The sequence below is a fragment of the Rhinopithecus roxellana genome, chromosome 3 (assembly GCF_007565055.1).
Source record: "Rhinopithecus roxellana isolate Shanxi Qingling chromosome 3, ASM756505v1, whole genome shotgun sequence".
Lineage (NCBI taxonomy): Eukaryota > Metazoa > Chordata > Mammalia > Primates > Cercopithecidae > Rhinopithecus > Rhinopithecus roxellana.
In genome coordinates this window covers 1,649,514-1,665,150 of record NC_044551.1, presented here as the reverse complement: position 1 = coordinate 1,665,150, position 15,637 = coordinate 1,649,514, and the positions used below count along the sequence as shown (strand labels likewise).

The window sequence follows — 15,637 nt, the reverse complement described above, 5'->3', positions numbered from 1 at the left end:
TATGTGATAGTGAAGCCACATGCGAATGTGGGCACTAAAAGTAGGGTAATTCTCAGATATAACATATTCCTACAGATATCTAAACAGGCTTATTTTCTTTAGATTATCAAAAAAATGAAAATAGAGTTTTAAAAATTACTATGGGCACTGATGTACTTCTAGTAAATACCCCAAGCTGAGAAACATTACCCTAGTGATTTTCTTTACAGTATTTAAAAGGCTCCTTTAAAGTCTTTTAAAATTTACCACATAAACCTCTGCCTCTTCTTGTCTTGGAGTAACTCCTGAATTCAGTCACTTCTTGATGAAAGGAGCTTTTTGCTACATGGGTAAATGTGAACATTTCTACTGACTAGTTCTGAGAGTGGTGGTGGGGTATGGGACCAGGAGTGGTTGATGGTCAGGCAAGGAATGCCAGAAAACAAGGTATTGCCCTGTATCTGACAGAGCGACAGAGCCAATAGGTGCAGAGATGACTCAAACTTCCAACCCAAGCAGTTGCTGAACAGCTTTGTGAAGGAAATCCTGATGCTTACTCACAGAGGGCATCACTGACTTCTTTTCTGCAGCCTCCCAGCTGTTGGACAACATTCTGGTGTGGCAGAGTGATTTGTGGGTGGGAGCCAGCAGACCAAGCTAGTTCCTGGTTCCACTCTTTATAAGTTATATTATCTGGGCAATGGTTTTCAATCACATTGGAATCACTTGAGGGCCTTTAGAAACCACTAGTGCCTAGCAGACTCCAAGCTCATAGCTTCTGATCTAGTATCTATGTAGGGACCAAGTGGCAATATTTGAAAAAGCATTCCAGGCAATTCTAATGTGCAGCCTCAGTAAGAATGATTAATCTAGGTCAAGCCATTTCACCTTTCTGAACTTCAGCTTTCTTATGCATGAAATAAGTAGTGCTAGGTGATATCTAAAGACCCTTCCAACATAGTGATTATGGAGCTTGAATAGCACTGTTTGATTTATAAAGCAGTTTTATACAACTTTATGAGGCAGGAAGATCAACTATTATTTCTGTTCATGGATGTGAAAACAAAGATTTGGGAGGTTAAATGACCTGATTTAGTCTCGAGGCCAGGCAGAACCAGAACTAGAACCTGATCTTCTGATTCCCTGTACATTCTTTTCTGTATTTATAATGGTACAAGAGAGGCACACAGAGCACATTAGAAACAGGTTGCTCTGAACTCAAAAGAGCACACAGTACAATCTAGCCACCTTTGTGAATGTATGCAAAGCCTTAGTCATGTGCAGCAACTGTTGCCTACTTCCACAGGAAAAATGCCTTTCTGTGATACAGTTGCAGGATGAAAATCATAAGAATCATATGAATGGAAATGATGGTTTATTTTTGTAAATACTCAACAGTGAATTACTGAAGATGAAAAGTAGGCTACTATTTTAGGCAGTAGTTCAAGGAACATTAGACAGATCTCTTCTGCAAACATACTTCTCATCCGGATGCCTCCCTGAATTTCCACGCTTATTTCCACCCTTTCCACTCCTTTGGATTTAGTGATCACTTTTTTCTGTGGTTCCCCTCACCCCGTACACACACATACTTTTTAAGAAAAATTCCTCTCACCATCATGATTAAGAATATCAAGATGTGAAAAGGTTGGGGTGGGAGTATAGAAACTGATGGAAATTGTTCATCTCGACAGACAGCCTCATTCTGTCAATTACTCATACTCTCAGTGTGTCCTAAACCTCCTATGAACCTAGCTTCTACTCAGCTACATTTTAGAACACAAAGAAAAAGAAGGAGATGGTTAGATATGTGGACCTCTTTTAAAATACAAATATCCAGGAGTTTTGAATCCTGAAAATATAAATAATGTGAAGGGCCTTCTCTTGCCTCTAGCTACATAGAGTATTGGGAGTGTGAAAAAAGAGTCTCGAATGGGGAGGTTGGTACCATGAAGGTGAGCTTTACCTGCATCATTTCCATAGAAACAGCTCTTCCAAGGCAGTTTTTGTACTTTGAAACTACTTTCTGTCTTATATTCTGAATTCCTAAAGAAATATTTTATTTGAGAAATATTTTTATTTTATTTTCTTAGCCACAATGTATTTTGTGTTACAATGAATTTAAAAGAAAACCTACAGTTTTTTTTATTGTTTTATTTGCTCTTTTTCCACCCTGAGGTGAAAAGCAATTATTCTTTCCTCCTTCTACTCCTCTTGGAGCAGTGAAACTTTGTAAGATTGACTTCTTAAAACTTGCAATGGAATAAAAGTAGTTATTTGATCATCCATGAACAGATTTCTTTTCTTTCTTTTTTTTTCTTTTTTTTTTTTTTTTCTTTTTGAGCCAGAGTCTCGCTCTGTTGCCCAGGCTGGGGTGCAGTGGCCCGATCTCGGCTCATTATAGCCTCTGCCTCACAGGTTCAAGTGATTCTCCTGCCTCAGCCTCACAAGTAGCTGGGACTACAGGCATGCACCACCACGCCCAGCTAATTTTTGTATTTTTTTTTTTTTTTTTTTTTTTTTTTTTTTTTTTTTTTTTGAGATGGAGTCTGGCTCTGTCGCCCAGTCTGGAGTGCAGTGGCTGGATCTCGGCTCACTGCAAGCTCCACCTGCCGGGTTTACGCCATTCTTCTGCCTCAGCCTCCCCAGTAGCTGGGACTACAGGCGCCTGCCACCTCGCCCGGCTAGTTTTTTTGTATTTTTTAGTAGAGATGGGGTTTCACTGTGTTAGCCAGGATGGTCTCAATCTCCTGACCTCATGATCCGCCCGTCTCGGCCTCCCAAAGTGCTGGGATTACAGGCTTGAGCCACCGCGCCCGGCCTAATTTTTGTATTTTTAGTAGAGACGGGGTTTCATCACATTGACCAGTCTGGTCTCAAACTCCTGACCTCAGGCAATCCCCTAACCTTGGCCTCCCAAAGTGCTGGGGTTACAGGTGTGAGTCACCATGCCTGGCCATCCATGAACAGATTTCTATTAGTCAACACCAACAAATGGTTTTTCTGAAGACATGAAAGTGGGCTGATACTTTCAAATAAAATGGAGTCCCAGAAGGGAAGTATATGCAAAGGCAGGTTATGTTTCATTCTTTTTTGATGCATATTACTACATAAGATGTAGAGAAATATTTATTATGGCAATTAATAATGACAATACTGCACTTTATTTATCCCAAAGACCTTACCAAAATAAAGTTGATTAATAATTTCACTTGGCTCATTAACTGCATTTCCGGAATACTGGCTGTCTGAGTCATCTGTTTTCCTCAAACATGCACACACGCACACACACACACACACAGACATTCTGCACTCCCTACTTTTCCCTAGTATGATATTGGAGAATCAGCATAATTTCCTCTTTTTATTATTATTATACTTTAGGTTCTAGGGTACATGTGCACAACGTGCAGGTTTGTTACGTATGTATACGTGTGCTATGATGGTGTGCGGCACCCATTAACTCGCCATTTACATTACGTATATCTCCTAATGCTATCTCTCCCCCCTCTCCTCCCCACCCCACGACAGGCCCCAGTGTGTGATGTTCCCCTTCGTGTGTCCAAGTGTTCTTATTGTTCAATTCCCACCTATGAGTGAGAACATACGGTGTTTGGTTTTCTGTCCTTGCAATAGTTTGCTCAGAATGATGGTTTCCAGCTTCATCCATGTCCCTACAAAGGACATGAACTCATCCTTTTTTATGGCTGCATAGTATTCCACGGTGTGTATGTGCCACATTTTCTTAATCCAGTCTCAGCATAGACTAATTTCTAAGGAATAATGGAGTGTTGTAAGAGCTTCAGGGAAAGCATCAGTGGCCCAGCACAACAACCTACAGATATCCTCACCGGATATGCCTTACACTAAGCTCCATCTCTCTTACATGTTCTCATCTGGCATCCTGTCAGCTGCCCTTCATCAAAATGGGTTTGGACAGTGAAGTTGCTGAAATCACTGGAGGCTATGTTGTTCAAGAGCCTAAGAACTTAGCCTCCAGCTCTTCCTACCATGCCTCTGTCAGAGTAGGCATATGAGCTAGATTTGAATCCAGAGAAATGTAGTTCAGGATTCAGAGTTTGAGTCATACACAAATGTAATGACTGCCTTTATGCTTTAGCCAACTGGAGGTTTTTCACAACACTAATATGAAATGCACATTTTCTAGAAGTGATCTAGTGTCTGTTCATTTTGAGATCTGTTCATTAACCTGTTCAATAAATCACTCCTAATGGAAAATAGATTTTTAACTCGATGGATATTCTTAAAACTGTGTTCTTTATCTGAATTACCCACAGTGGAATGTGTAAGTCATCTTATATTGCCCAGCACTAACTAATAACAATATTTTTAAAGTCTGAGATATAGGTGAGAACATACTGAGCCTGCACTTTGATGGATTCATGAGATGTGTTGGACATGGTCAGGGTATAACACATACAAAATCTATTATTTCCAATAACTGGTTGTTTGGAGAACTTGACAAATGACATTCAGGGGCCTCTCCTCCACTTTCTATGGCAAGTGAAAAGGGATTGACACATTGAGTAGGCCAGGTCTGTTCCATTTTCATTGCCAGGCTTTGTTTGGTCATAGGATTGAGTCCAAAGAGTATCTGTACCTTTAAGATCCCCTAGACCTTTCTCACTCTGTTCAATTTAACATTTATTGAGTACTTGGAATGTACTAGACAGTATGCCAGATGCTTTTCTTGCATTAACACTTTTAATCCTCACAACAATTTAATAAGCTGGAGACACTTTTTTTACAAACACAAATTGAGGCTTAGGGAATTTGAGAATCTTTCTTAAGAGTTGGAACTTCACAGCCAGGCACGGTGGCTCACACCTGTAATCCCAGCACTTTGGGAGGCGGAGGCAGATGGATCATTTGAGGTCAGGAGTTCGAGACCACCCTGGCCAACATGGCAAAACCCTGTATCTACTAAAAATACAAAAATTAGCCAGGCATGGTGACATACACCTGTAATTCTAGGTCCTAGGGAGGCTAAGGCATGGGAGGCTGAGGCATGGGAGACTGAGGCATAAGTATTGCTTGAACTCAGGAGGTGGAGGTTGCAGTGAGCCGAGATCACGCCAGTGTACTCCAGCCTGGGTGACAGGTGAGACTCTCTCAAAAAAAAAATTAAAAGAAAAGAAAAAGAGTCGGGACTTCAGAGTCTTTTATCCAGTATCGTCAGGCACTCTGTGAACTGCTGAGAGTATTCAAATGAATATGATACAGACCCTGTCCTCAAGGAGCTTATGGTTTAATAGAAACAGACGTATTAAAACATAATTTCATGTATATGAGGTAAGTACCATGACAGAAATATGAGTAAAGAAATTTTGGGAACCTAGAGGAGAATCATTACTTGAATCTAGAAGTTATAGGGAGGCATCCTGGAGGAAGGGATGTTCAAGTTGAATCTTGATGCTTTGCCCACAGTCAACCAACATCTGGAGGTATATTGATAGATTATCCTAAAGCTAAGAGTAAAGAACCCAAAGACCCTTGGGCCCAGAACATTTCTGGCAGAATTTACCAGTTCTGCCTCAGCCCTGCCTATTTGTGTGTAGATATTTCTAAGCTCTGACCTTTTGCACTGATAACGATATGTCTGAATTCACAAACCACCAAAAAAAAGTGGATATCTAGACCTGAAATGTTATTAATTTAATCAGTTAAATATCTGATTTCTTGAAAAATACCATTAATTTTATGGCTTAATTTTATTAATGTAACATTAAAATTTTAAAGTTATAAAGTAGCAGGTGCTGGATTAATAGTTGTTGAATAAATGAATAGGTGAGTGAATTAATATCACACAACAAGGGTCAACGCATTTTTTCTGTAAAAGGCCACATAGTAAATATTTTGGGCTTCATGGACATGTGGTCTGTGTCAATTATGTTATAGCATGAAAGCAGCCATAGATGTTAAGTAAATGAATGAGCATCACTGTATTCCAATAAAACATTATTTATAGAAAAGAAGGTTGCAGATTGGATTTGACCATGGACTAAAGCTTGCTAATCCACAACATACAACAATCAAAACCTTATAAAAATTACAATGTTCAGGACATAGGTGTATTGCCTTCTTACAGAATGTATGATTTGTAAATTTTGTGCTTAATTATGTGCAGGTTACATATCTTGGGAAGGAGCTTTTAAAGTATGTTTCTGAGGATGCACCCATACTTCCAGAACCAAACTCAGTACCTCAGCAATATCAACCTTGTCTTCCAGGTATGTACAGACTGACACTCATTTCTTCGTTGTGGGATAAAAACACCAAAACCTACTCGAAAAGCACTCATTTTATTTTGTCTTTTTTCTCATTGATGTGAAACTAACAATTATTATAATTGACTATTTCAAGGTGAACAGTTCAGTGGCATTTAGTAAATTCACAATGTCATGCAACCACCCACCTCTATATAATTCTAAAACACTTTCATCACCCCAAAAAGAAACCCTGTACCCACTCAGCAGTTGTTTCCCATTCTCTACTCCTCCCGATTTCTGGAAACCACCAGTCTGCTTTCTGTCTGTATGAATTTGCTTATTCTGAATATGTCATATAAATGAAATCAATATATGTGACCTTTTTTTGTCTACTTCTTTCACTTAATATAATGTTTTTGAGGATCATCTACATCATAGCATGTATCCATACTTCATTCCTTTTTGTGGCTGAATAATATTCCATTATATGGATATACCATAATTTGTCCACTCATCCTTTGATGGGCATTTGGGTGCTTCCCCCATCCCCAGGCTTTTTTCTTTCTTTTTTTGAGACGGAGCTTTGCTCTTGTTGCCCAAGCTGGAGTGCAATGGCATGATCTCAGCTCACTGCAACCTCTGCCTCCTGGGTTCAAGTGATTCTCCTGCCTCAGCCTCCTGAGTAGCTGGGATTATAGGCGCATGCTACCACGCCCAGCTAATTTTTTGTACTTTTAGTAGAAATGGGGTTTCACCATATTAGCCAGGCTGGTCTCGAACTCATGACCTCAGGTGATCTGCCCACCTCAGCCTCCCAAAGTGCTGGGATTACAGGTGTGAGCCATCATGCCTGGCCTGCTTTCCCCTTTTTAGCTATTAGAGATAGTGCTGCTATGAATAGACATATGTATATTTGTTTGAGCACCTGGTTTCAGTTCTTTTTAGGTGTGTGCTTAGGAGTGTAATTATTATACAAGTTGAGCATCCTTAATTCAAAAATCCAAAATCTGAAATCTCAGAGTCTGAAATTTTTTCAGTGCTGACATGCTACTACAAGTGGAAAATTCCACACCTGACCTCATGTGACAAGTCACAGTCAAAACTTTGTTTCATGTACAAAATTATTTAAAATATTGGATCAAATTACCTTCAGGATTTGTGTATAGGTGTATATGAAACATAAATGAATTTCATGTTTAGACTTGGGCCAATCCCCAAGATATCTCATGTATATGCAAATATTCCAAATTTTGAAAAAATCTAAAATCCAAAATACTTCTGGTCCCAAACATTTTGGACTAGGGATACTCATCATTTATTATATAGTAATTCTATATAGGGAGCACAGCGAAACTGTCTTCTCTAGCAGCTGAATCATTTTACATTCCCAACAGCAATGTACAAGGGTTCCAGTTTTTCTGCATCACTGCAACACTTGTTATTTTCTGTTTGTTTTATAGCACTCCATTTTTAACCTTAGTTAATTCCAGGAGCATTTAAGAAAATGACCCCATCCCTCACAATTCCTTTCTCTGAATCTATGCTGTACTTACTTTGGATAGATTTTTAAGTATCATATAAAAGGAAAAAATGAGTATTGTTTTTCTTTCAGAAGACATGATTTGGTTTTATTTATTTTCTAAAAATAGGCATTAAAATAAATCTTGCTTATTAAACTAATACCCTTTATCAGATGGAACAGCCTTTAGCCTGAGAAAACTAAAACCAGTAAGCAGCAGATTTTGAAATGATCTAGAAAAAGGCAGCACACATTTCTGAAAAATAGCCATAACTACAGTTATATTACCCTCCTTTGCTACAGCATCCCCTTTTTTTTTTTTCCTAGTGTCCCTGTCTTTGACCATTTGGGGACAATACAGAAGAGAGGAGGTACAAAACAAAAAATGATGACACTGTGATAACCAGGGCCAAGAAGCAAATAGGATTTCTATCACCAAGTCCCTACCCAGGGCCTCCCTGGAACTGTTCCTTTCCTATAACAAGCCCCAATAATTCAAACTACATTCATTTCCTAACTTTTGCACCCTCATTTCTCAGGATCCTCCTCTGTCACAAAAACTGGCTCCATTAATAGGGTGCATTCTCCACAGTTTTCTGAAGATAGCCTCAAAAGTGTTTTTCATCATTTTTGGGAAACAGACAACATTAATAACTGGTAACATTCATAACTAGTAACATTAAAACAGGTAACATTAATAACTTTGGGGAAGTTAAAGGGCTTAAGAAATTGAAGGGAGTTCTTGTAGTAGTTCATGGCCTTTGGTTCCTAACCTGACTACCTATCTAATCTACCTAATCAAATCATGGGGTAAGGCCCAGTAACCTGAATTTTTAAAGGTGACTCTTACAGAGCCAGCCTGACTGTAGACTCTGGATGACTAATAGTATTTGATTTCTTGTGCAGATAATAATTTGACAGTCCTTGATATTCACCCCTTTGCTTTGATTCCTGAGGGTGGAATTGGAATTGCTAAAGTACTCTATCCTCTCTCTCTCTCTCTCTGCCCCCGTTGCTCCATCTCTCTCTCTCTCTCTCTCTGTCTACCTCTCTTTACCTCTCTCTCTCTGTCTCTCTCTCTCTCTGCCCCCTCCCCGCCACCCACCCTAAACACACACTCAAAGGAAAACCAAGCAAATGCTTTCTTCTGGTTTCAAACCTAAGAGTCGAAGCAGAGCGGTAGGTGTTTCCTTCTATCATGAAGGTCATCTGCTCCTCAGATTTTCTAGTTCTAGGCAGGCATTTCCAACCCTAGATAGGCATCTTCTTCCTCAGACAGCACACAATCTCCCTGTTAAGTGAGCATGAAATCAGAAATGGATTCTGAACTGCTACTTCTGTTGCCTGTAATATAAATAATTTCCTGTTATTAATTTCTTTTCACAAATCCTAACTTTTCTTTCCATTAGATATTTCAGAAAATTTTTATGTTATTGCACCATTGCACTCCAGCCTGGGTGACAAGAGCGAAACTCTGTCTTAAAAAAGAAAAAAAAAGAAAAGAAAAGACAATTTTAATGTTAATTTAAGAACCATGGAGGTAGCAGTGTGCCAACCAGCTTCTTGCTACCTTGGTCTGAACCTAAGAATCCACAGGCAGGGCCCTGCTGGCATTCTGTAGGCTGCTGTTGGAGTTTTGTTTGAATCTCCTTAATTAGAATTCTTCTATAGCTGGTTTTGTGGTACCTGACAGAAACCCAAAGACCTGGCAAGTTAGAACAATGCAAAACTCTCTAACCCTACTACAAGAAAAGCACTCAGGAAAGAATCTTTCTCCCTCTTCTACATATCAAAATATCATCATGGAAATCATGGCTCTGACACTGTAGAGACCAGAAAGTCTAAAAAAAAAAAAATAATTTTGTGTGGCTTTTATCAGCCTACCTCAGGTCACAAACATAATCTGTTCTCTTATGCTTTTTTAATGACCATACTTTTTAGAATACTGTTTTTGCGGAATAAGGGGAACTAGGAAGAGCTATTTTCATTTTATTGTTTTATTTTTTAAATCATCTAGCCTAAAATGTCAAGAAAGAGCTATTTATATTTCTCATCGGTAGGGTGACCATCATCCTGATTTGACCAGAGCAGTCCCCTAATTCAGCAAAATTATTACTAACAATTTGTTTCACTTTCAGAAGTTGCTTGTTTAGATGACCCAGTACAGGAACCAAGCAAATCAATGTTTGAGAAAACAAAATTTGGAGAAGGTAAAAAAAAAAGAAAATGTTCAATTCCATTCACTTTTATAAGTGTTGAGATTCTACATATTGTGCAAATAGATCAAATAGATGATCAAATCTTATGCATATCACTCCATATTATAAATAATTGGTGGTTATGTCATCTTTATTTTGTGATAGACTGAGAAGATCTTTGAGTTCAGAGAATTTTATGAACTCTTACTTCTTATATTCTTCAATGCCTGGCACACCATAGCTTTCCAATAAATACTCATTGCCTGTTGTTCTGTACTTTGGATGGTAGTACAGAATAACATCTTTGGATGGATCATCTCTATGTAAACAACATAGTGATGATTTCTTATTAAAAATAAGATAAAGCTCACCTTGTTTGAAGAGTGTCTGGCCTTCCCTTTAAAGCAAGCACTTTTATTTAGGCCTGTGACTTTTTTTTTTTAAGAGGTGGAGTCTTACTTTCTCACCCAAGCTGGAGTGCAGTGGCAGGATCATAGCTCACTGCAGCCTGAAACTCCTGGGCTTAAGTGATCCTCCCATCTCAGCCTCCCATGTAGCTTGGATTATAGGCTTGAGCCACTGCACTTGGCTAGGCCTGTAACTTTTGTAGCAAGACTTACCTTTTGGAGAGAAATGCTAAGGTTGAATGCCCACAAGTCCACCTTGCTCTGATTTTCCCCAACTTTCCCCAAGTTCACATGTGGCTGCATCATCTCAAGAGGATCAAATGAGATGAAAAGTTCCTAAAACAATCACTATGGAACAATAGGAATTATCATAAAGATGGCTGCATTTACATATCAGGTCTTACACTCCGACATCCTAATACCAGTACCTTAAAGTATGGATTTTTTCTGTGTGTATTCATCTTTCCAGCCATCTATTCATCTGCCCTCATGTATTAGAAGTTTTGTTATTATAATATATATTATTACTATAATATAGTTATTATAGTAAACGTGATACCAAAATTGGCATATTTTGTGGAGTTTGTATTTTTTCACATCATGATCCTCTGTGTGCTTAAATATTCATGATCTCTCTGTGCCTCCAAAGAGAAAGCCCCAAGGTAGACCTAGTGGTCTTTGCAGAAATATTTCATCTACTTCTTAGAGTTCAAAAGTTCTGTATTATATAGGATTAGGTTTGGCTGCATGCAACAGAAAACCCCAAATAGCAGTGGTTTCAACACACAAAGATTTAGTCTTTCTTTAAGAAGTCTGGATCCATAGCATTCCAGATGAGGCACTGCAGCACCACAGAGTCACCAAGTCTTTCTACTCCGTCTTTCTTTGTACTGGTTTACATCTTGAAGTAAACTCATGGTCCAAAATAGTTATGAATCTCTAGCCATCACATCTGCATTCTGGGCATTAGAAAGAAGGAAAGTAGAGAGGCAAAAAAAGGGCTTCCTAGCTGTCTGTCCCCTTAAGGAACCTTCCCTGAAGTCAAACACAACACTTTGATTTATATCTCTTTAGCCAGAGTTTAGTCATATGCCACACCTAACTGCAAAGAAGGCTGAAAAATACAGTTTTTCTGTGTGACACATTGCCTGTGATTCTGTTAATGAGGAGAAAAACAAAAAGGCAAAAATGGAGCCAACTAACAGCCTCTGCCAAAAGTCCTTTTTAGGAAGCTATAAAATAATAGTTAATATCAATTTAGACATAGTAAATTGTATTGGGTAATCTGGCACATTGCAGGAAACTTTACACTGGAAATTCACACAGTGGATTCGCAACAGGATAATGTGGTCGGAGTCACTCCGGCTATGAAGGAGTAAAGACTATAAGAGAGCACAAATGTAAAGTGATGGGGCTTTGTGTGTACCCTCTCAGCTAGAGGCCTCCCTGCTCTGCACCTTTGGCACCATGTCTAGGAACTGCCAGTGCCATGGTGTCAAAAGATTCCTGCCCTACCCCTAATCATCTCTGCTGTGCTTTATTAAGAGCAGTTTTTCAACTGTTCGATGGTGGCTCATACCTGTAATCCCAGAACTTTGGGAGGCCGAGGTGGGCAGATCACCTGAGATCGGGAGTTCGAGACCAGCCTGGCCAACATGGTGAAACCCTGTCTCCACTAAAATTACCAAAAAATTAGCCGGGCATGGTGGTGGGCGCCTGTAATCCCAGCTACTTGGGAGGCTGAGGCAAGAGCATTGCTTGAACCTGGGAGGCGGAGGTTGCAGTGAGTTGAGATCGCGCTATTTTACTCCAGGCTGGGTGACAAGACCGAGACTCCACCTCAAAAAAAAAAAAAAAAAGAACAGTTTTTCTCAGATGTCAGTTAGACTGTGCTTGAATTAGGCATTACGATCTTGTTGATTTTGCTGGCAGTTTCATGTAACATTGTGGAAAGGGATAATAAGAAGTATTGCAGCTACTTCCAGCAGTCATTTCAATGTGTTGCTAAATAGTGATATATGTTTTTAATATTAAACATTATGAAATATTTAAATTATTAAATATTAAATATTATTAAAATATTTAATGTGTTGAAAAGTTATAAACATGAGTTACCTCAAAACTTCATTTTAGTCTTCATAGAATAAGAACTATAAGCAGTGGTTCTCTAAAGCAGTGGCTGAGTTAAATATTTAAGTGTATAGATACTTCAGAGCTGTTACCAAAACATGAGCTTTTAACTGTATTTTACTTGGAACACTAGATTTAAGGAAACATTTACGCTCCACTGAAGGTGCCCAGTGAACTAAGGAATAGTTTTGGAACAGAATTTTGATACATACAGATATTAAATTCCTGACCTAATTAGCTCCATGCTCTGATTAACATTTGACCAAATCAATGCAGACAAATTTTGTTTTATAGAGACAAGGTCTTGCTATATTGCCCAAGTTGGTCTTGAACTCCTGACCTCAGGTGATCCACCCATCTCCAAAGTACTGGGATTACAGGCATGAGCCACCATGCCCAGCCCCAGACAAAAATTTTAATAGACACTTTCCTAGTCCTAGAAACTTTAATGGATGCTAAGTATATGAAAGATGCTTATGCTAAATACTAATCAGGAAGATGCCCATGAAAATAGTAGACAAATTTTTCTACCATCAGAGTGGTAAAACTTATAAAGACTGATAACATTCAGTATTGGTTAAAGATGTGGAAGAAAAGAACAGGTATTGTCACACATAGTCTCATAATACTGTTGGTGGTAGTATAAAAGGATGCACTTCGGAGGGCACTCTGGCAGAACCTCTTAAAATGTAAAATGTTTACAGACCCCTCAACTCAGTAATTCTGCTTCTGAGTATGAATTCTATAGAAGTATTGGCACATGCCTGAATAGTGAAAAGTGAGAAATAAATTATGAATTATAAACAAATTATGGTAGATGCATTAAGTTTTTCAAATCATAACTAAAGTGGGGGGACAGCATCTTATAGAGGAAAAGACAAGTGTTAAATAATAGTGTTTAAATGATGAAACTAGGCCAAATTTGATGAAAAGAATTTAAATTAATATGTAAAGATTTACTTCCATGGGTTTTTCCTAAGGAAAAAAAAAATGTTCTCTAACTTTTATGAGATACCTTGTTTTAGGAAGTCTATAAAACAAAGCTCCTAATAAGGGAATTACTATGTTTACATATGGAACATGTGTAAAAAAGTTTAAATTCTTTGGATTATAAGTGATGATTTAAAACCCAAATCAGACTGGCTTAAACCCCTCAAAAAGGAATTTTATTGACTCATATACATGAAAGACCAGGAACAGATCTTCAGGTTTCATTCAGGGTTCAAAGAGCATGTTTGACAAAGCACCAGTTTATCTTGCTTTCCATGTCTCAGCTCTATTTCCTCATTTTGGCTCCATCCTAATAGCCTTTCTTCTCATCATCCCAGGGCTACATTCTTCCAAGTTCAAGTCTAAAAAAAAAGACTGTGTATGTGACTCTTTGCCAAAATACCCAATAAAAATCTCATTGCACTTTGGGAGGCCAAAGCAGGTGGATCACCTGAGGTCAGGAGTTCAAGACCAGCCTGACCAACATGGTGAAACCCCGTCTCTACTGAAAATACAAAAATTAGCTGGGTGTGGTGGTGGGCACCTGTAATTCTAACTACTTGGGAGGCTGAGGCAGGAGAATCGCTTGAACCTGGGAAGCAGAGGTTGCACTGAGCCAAGATCGTGCCATTGCACTCCAGCCTGGGCGATAGAGTGAGACTCCATCTCAAAAAAAAAAAATTCTCATTGCATATCACTTCCCTCTGAATGGGATATGTTCTGACCCCTGAATCTATACCTATTCACTCACTGGTGTAGATCTAAGCAAATCAGGAGGTTGAAAACAACTCTACCAGAAGCACGTGGGCCAAGTATGAAGAAAAGGTTGGCCTTACAGAGGTCACACTCATATTGTTGCTATCTGTGGAATAAGATTCAACTTACTGAATGATGTACAGCTCATATAGCCAATTTCAGAGAAAAAAATATCTCAGACTGTCGGAGCTTGAAGAAATCAGTTTTAGGACCATTGGCCCATTAGACTGGCAGAGCCAAAAGGAACCCTCTTCATCATCACTCCTCTCACATCTCAGAGATGGAAGTCTGGAAAAGCCATATGACTTGCTTGAGATTACACACCAAGTTTGTGGCAGAGGCAGGACTAGAAATCTTGCAGCCTAATACTCTTTTTAGTACTAAATAATAATAGCATCTAGTATTTATTATTTGCTGTTTGCCCGGCAGTATGCTAAGAATTTCACATGCAAAATCTCACTTAATAACTGTTTTATTCTCCATTTATTGGAAATTGAGGCACAGAGGAGTTTGTACAACTATCTTCAGAAACTTCCACCATCCTTTTTCTGCTGATGTTTTAGACTTCAAACAGACTCCTCTTTCCCAAGATCAGCCAATGCTGATTCATAGCTTTGTCTTGAGTACAGAATATAGGTTGAGGAAAGAGGTCCTGATCAGAAAACCTGCTATGTGTGCTCTCACCCAGACTTGATTGGATTCTGGGATTTGTAATAGCAAAATTTAAATCTTAAATTTCAGAGAGCAGTTTTTAATTTGTTGATACTTCTTTAAACAGGAACTTCCAGAGAGCCAATGCAAAGCATCCCACGTTATCTACAAATAAATGAAATACTATTAATCAGTGATCAAGAATTTCTCCCATGCCACGTAATGGATCAGCATTGGAAGTTTTATGTGGGATGTGAGGAACTAACACTCTAAAACCTTGGTTTGTTAATATTTTATTAGGTATTTGTTCCAATTGTCAGCAAACATTTATATTTCATCTTATATAATCTGGTGGGCCTATTTTAACACACACTTTATGAGTTGCTATTTAAGATGTATGCTTACTGTTCTTAAGACGTATGTAACTGTTCAACAATTATATAAGATTAATGCTTTTTTGCCATTGAAATAAAGGCATATTTGAACTAGACCATATTAATTGGCTCTCTGGCTTTCTTTTTATAACATAAACTTAAAACTAACTTTTCAATCAACACCTCTACCTTTGTATAAAAAACAATTGATGCCTAAGGAAATGAGGATACAAGTAAGAGTAATCCATGGATAATTGGTCCTAAAAAGACCCAGGTTAAACGAATCCCTTAAGAACTTAAAGTCCTAATACCTTTCACATTTCCTTGGAAGTTTTTCTCAAAATCAAAACGTAAAATTATGAAGGAGGTTTAAGTTTCATAAAATTTAGTGTAGATAGTATTG

At 38.4% G+C, this 15,637-nt stretch overlaps 1 protein-coding gene across 2 annotated transcripts in view; it reads left to right on the top strand.

Moving 5' to 3' along the window:
- The window catches only part of ANKRD31 (ankyrin repeat domain 31), a 200,973-nt gene extending 185,618 nt beyond the window's left edge, over positions 1-15,355 (top strand). For both annotated transcript variants that reach the window (XM_030927266.1, XM_030927265.1), the window contains 3 exons: positions 6,128-6,230; positions 9,867-9,938; positions 14,988-15,355. In XM_030927266.1, the coding sequence (XP_030783126.1) occupies positions 6,128-6,230; positions 9,867-9,938; positions 14,988-15,133 (321 nt within the window). In that variant the 3' untranslated portion in view covers positions 15,134-15,355. The remainder of the gene's footprint in view (positions 1-6,127; positions 6,231-9,866; positions 9,939-14,987) is intronic.
- The last annotated feature ends 282 nt before the right edge of the window (positions 15,356-15,637 follow it).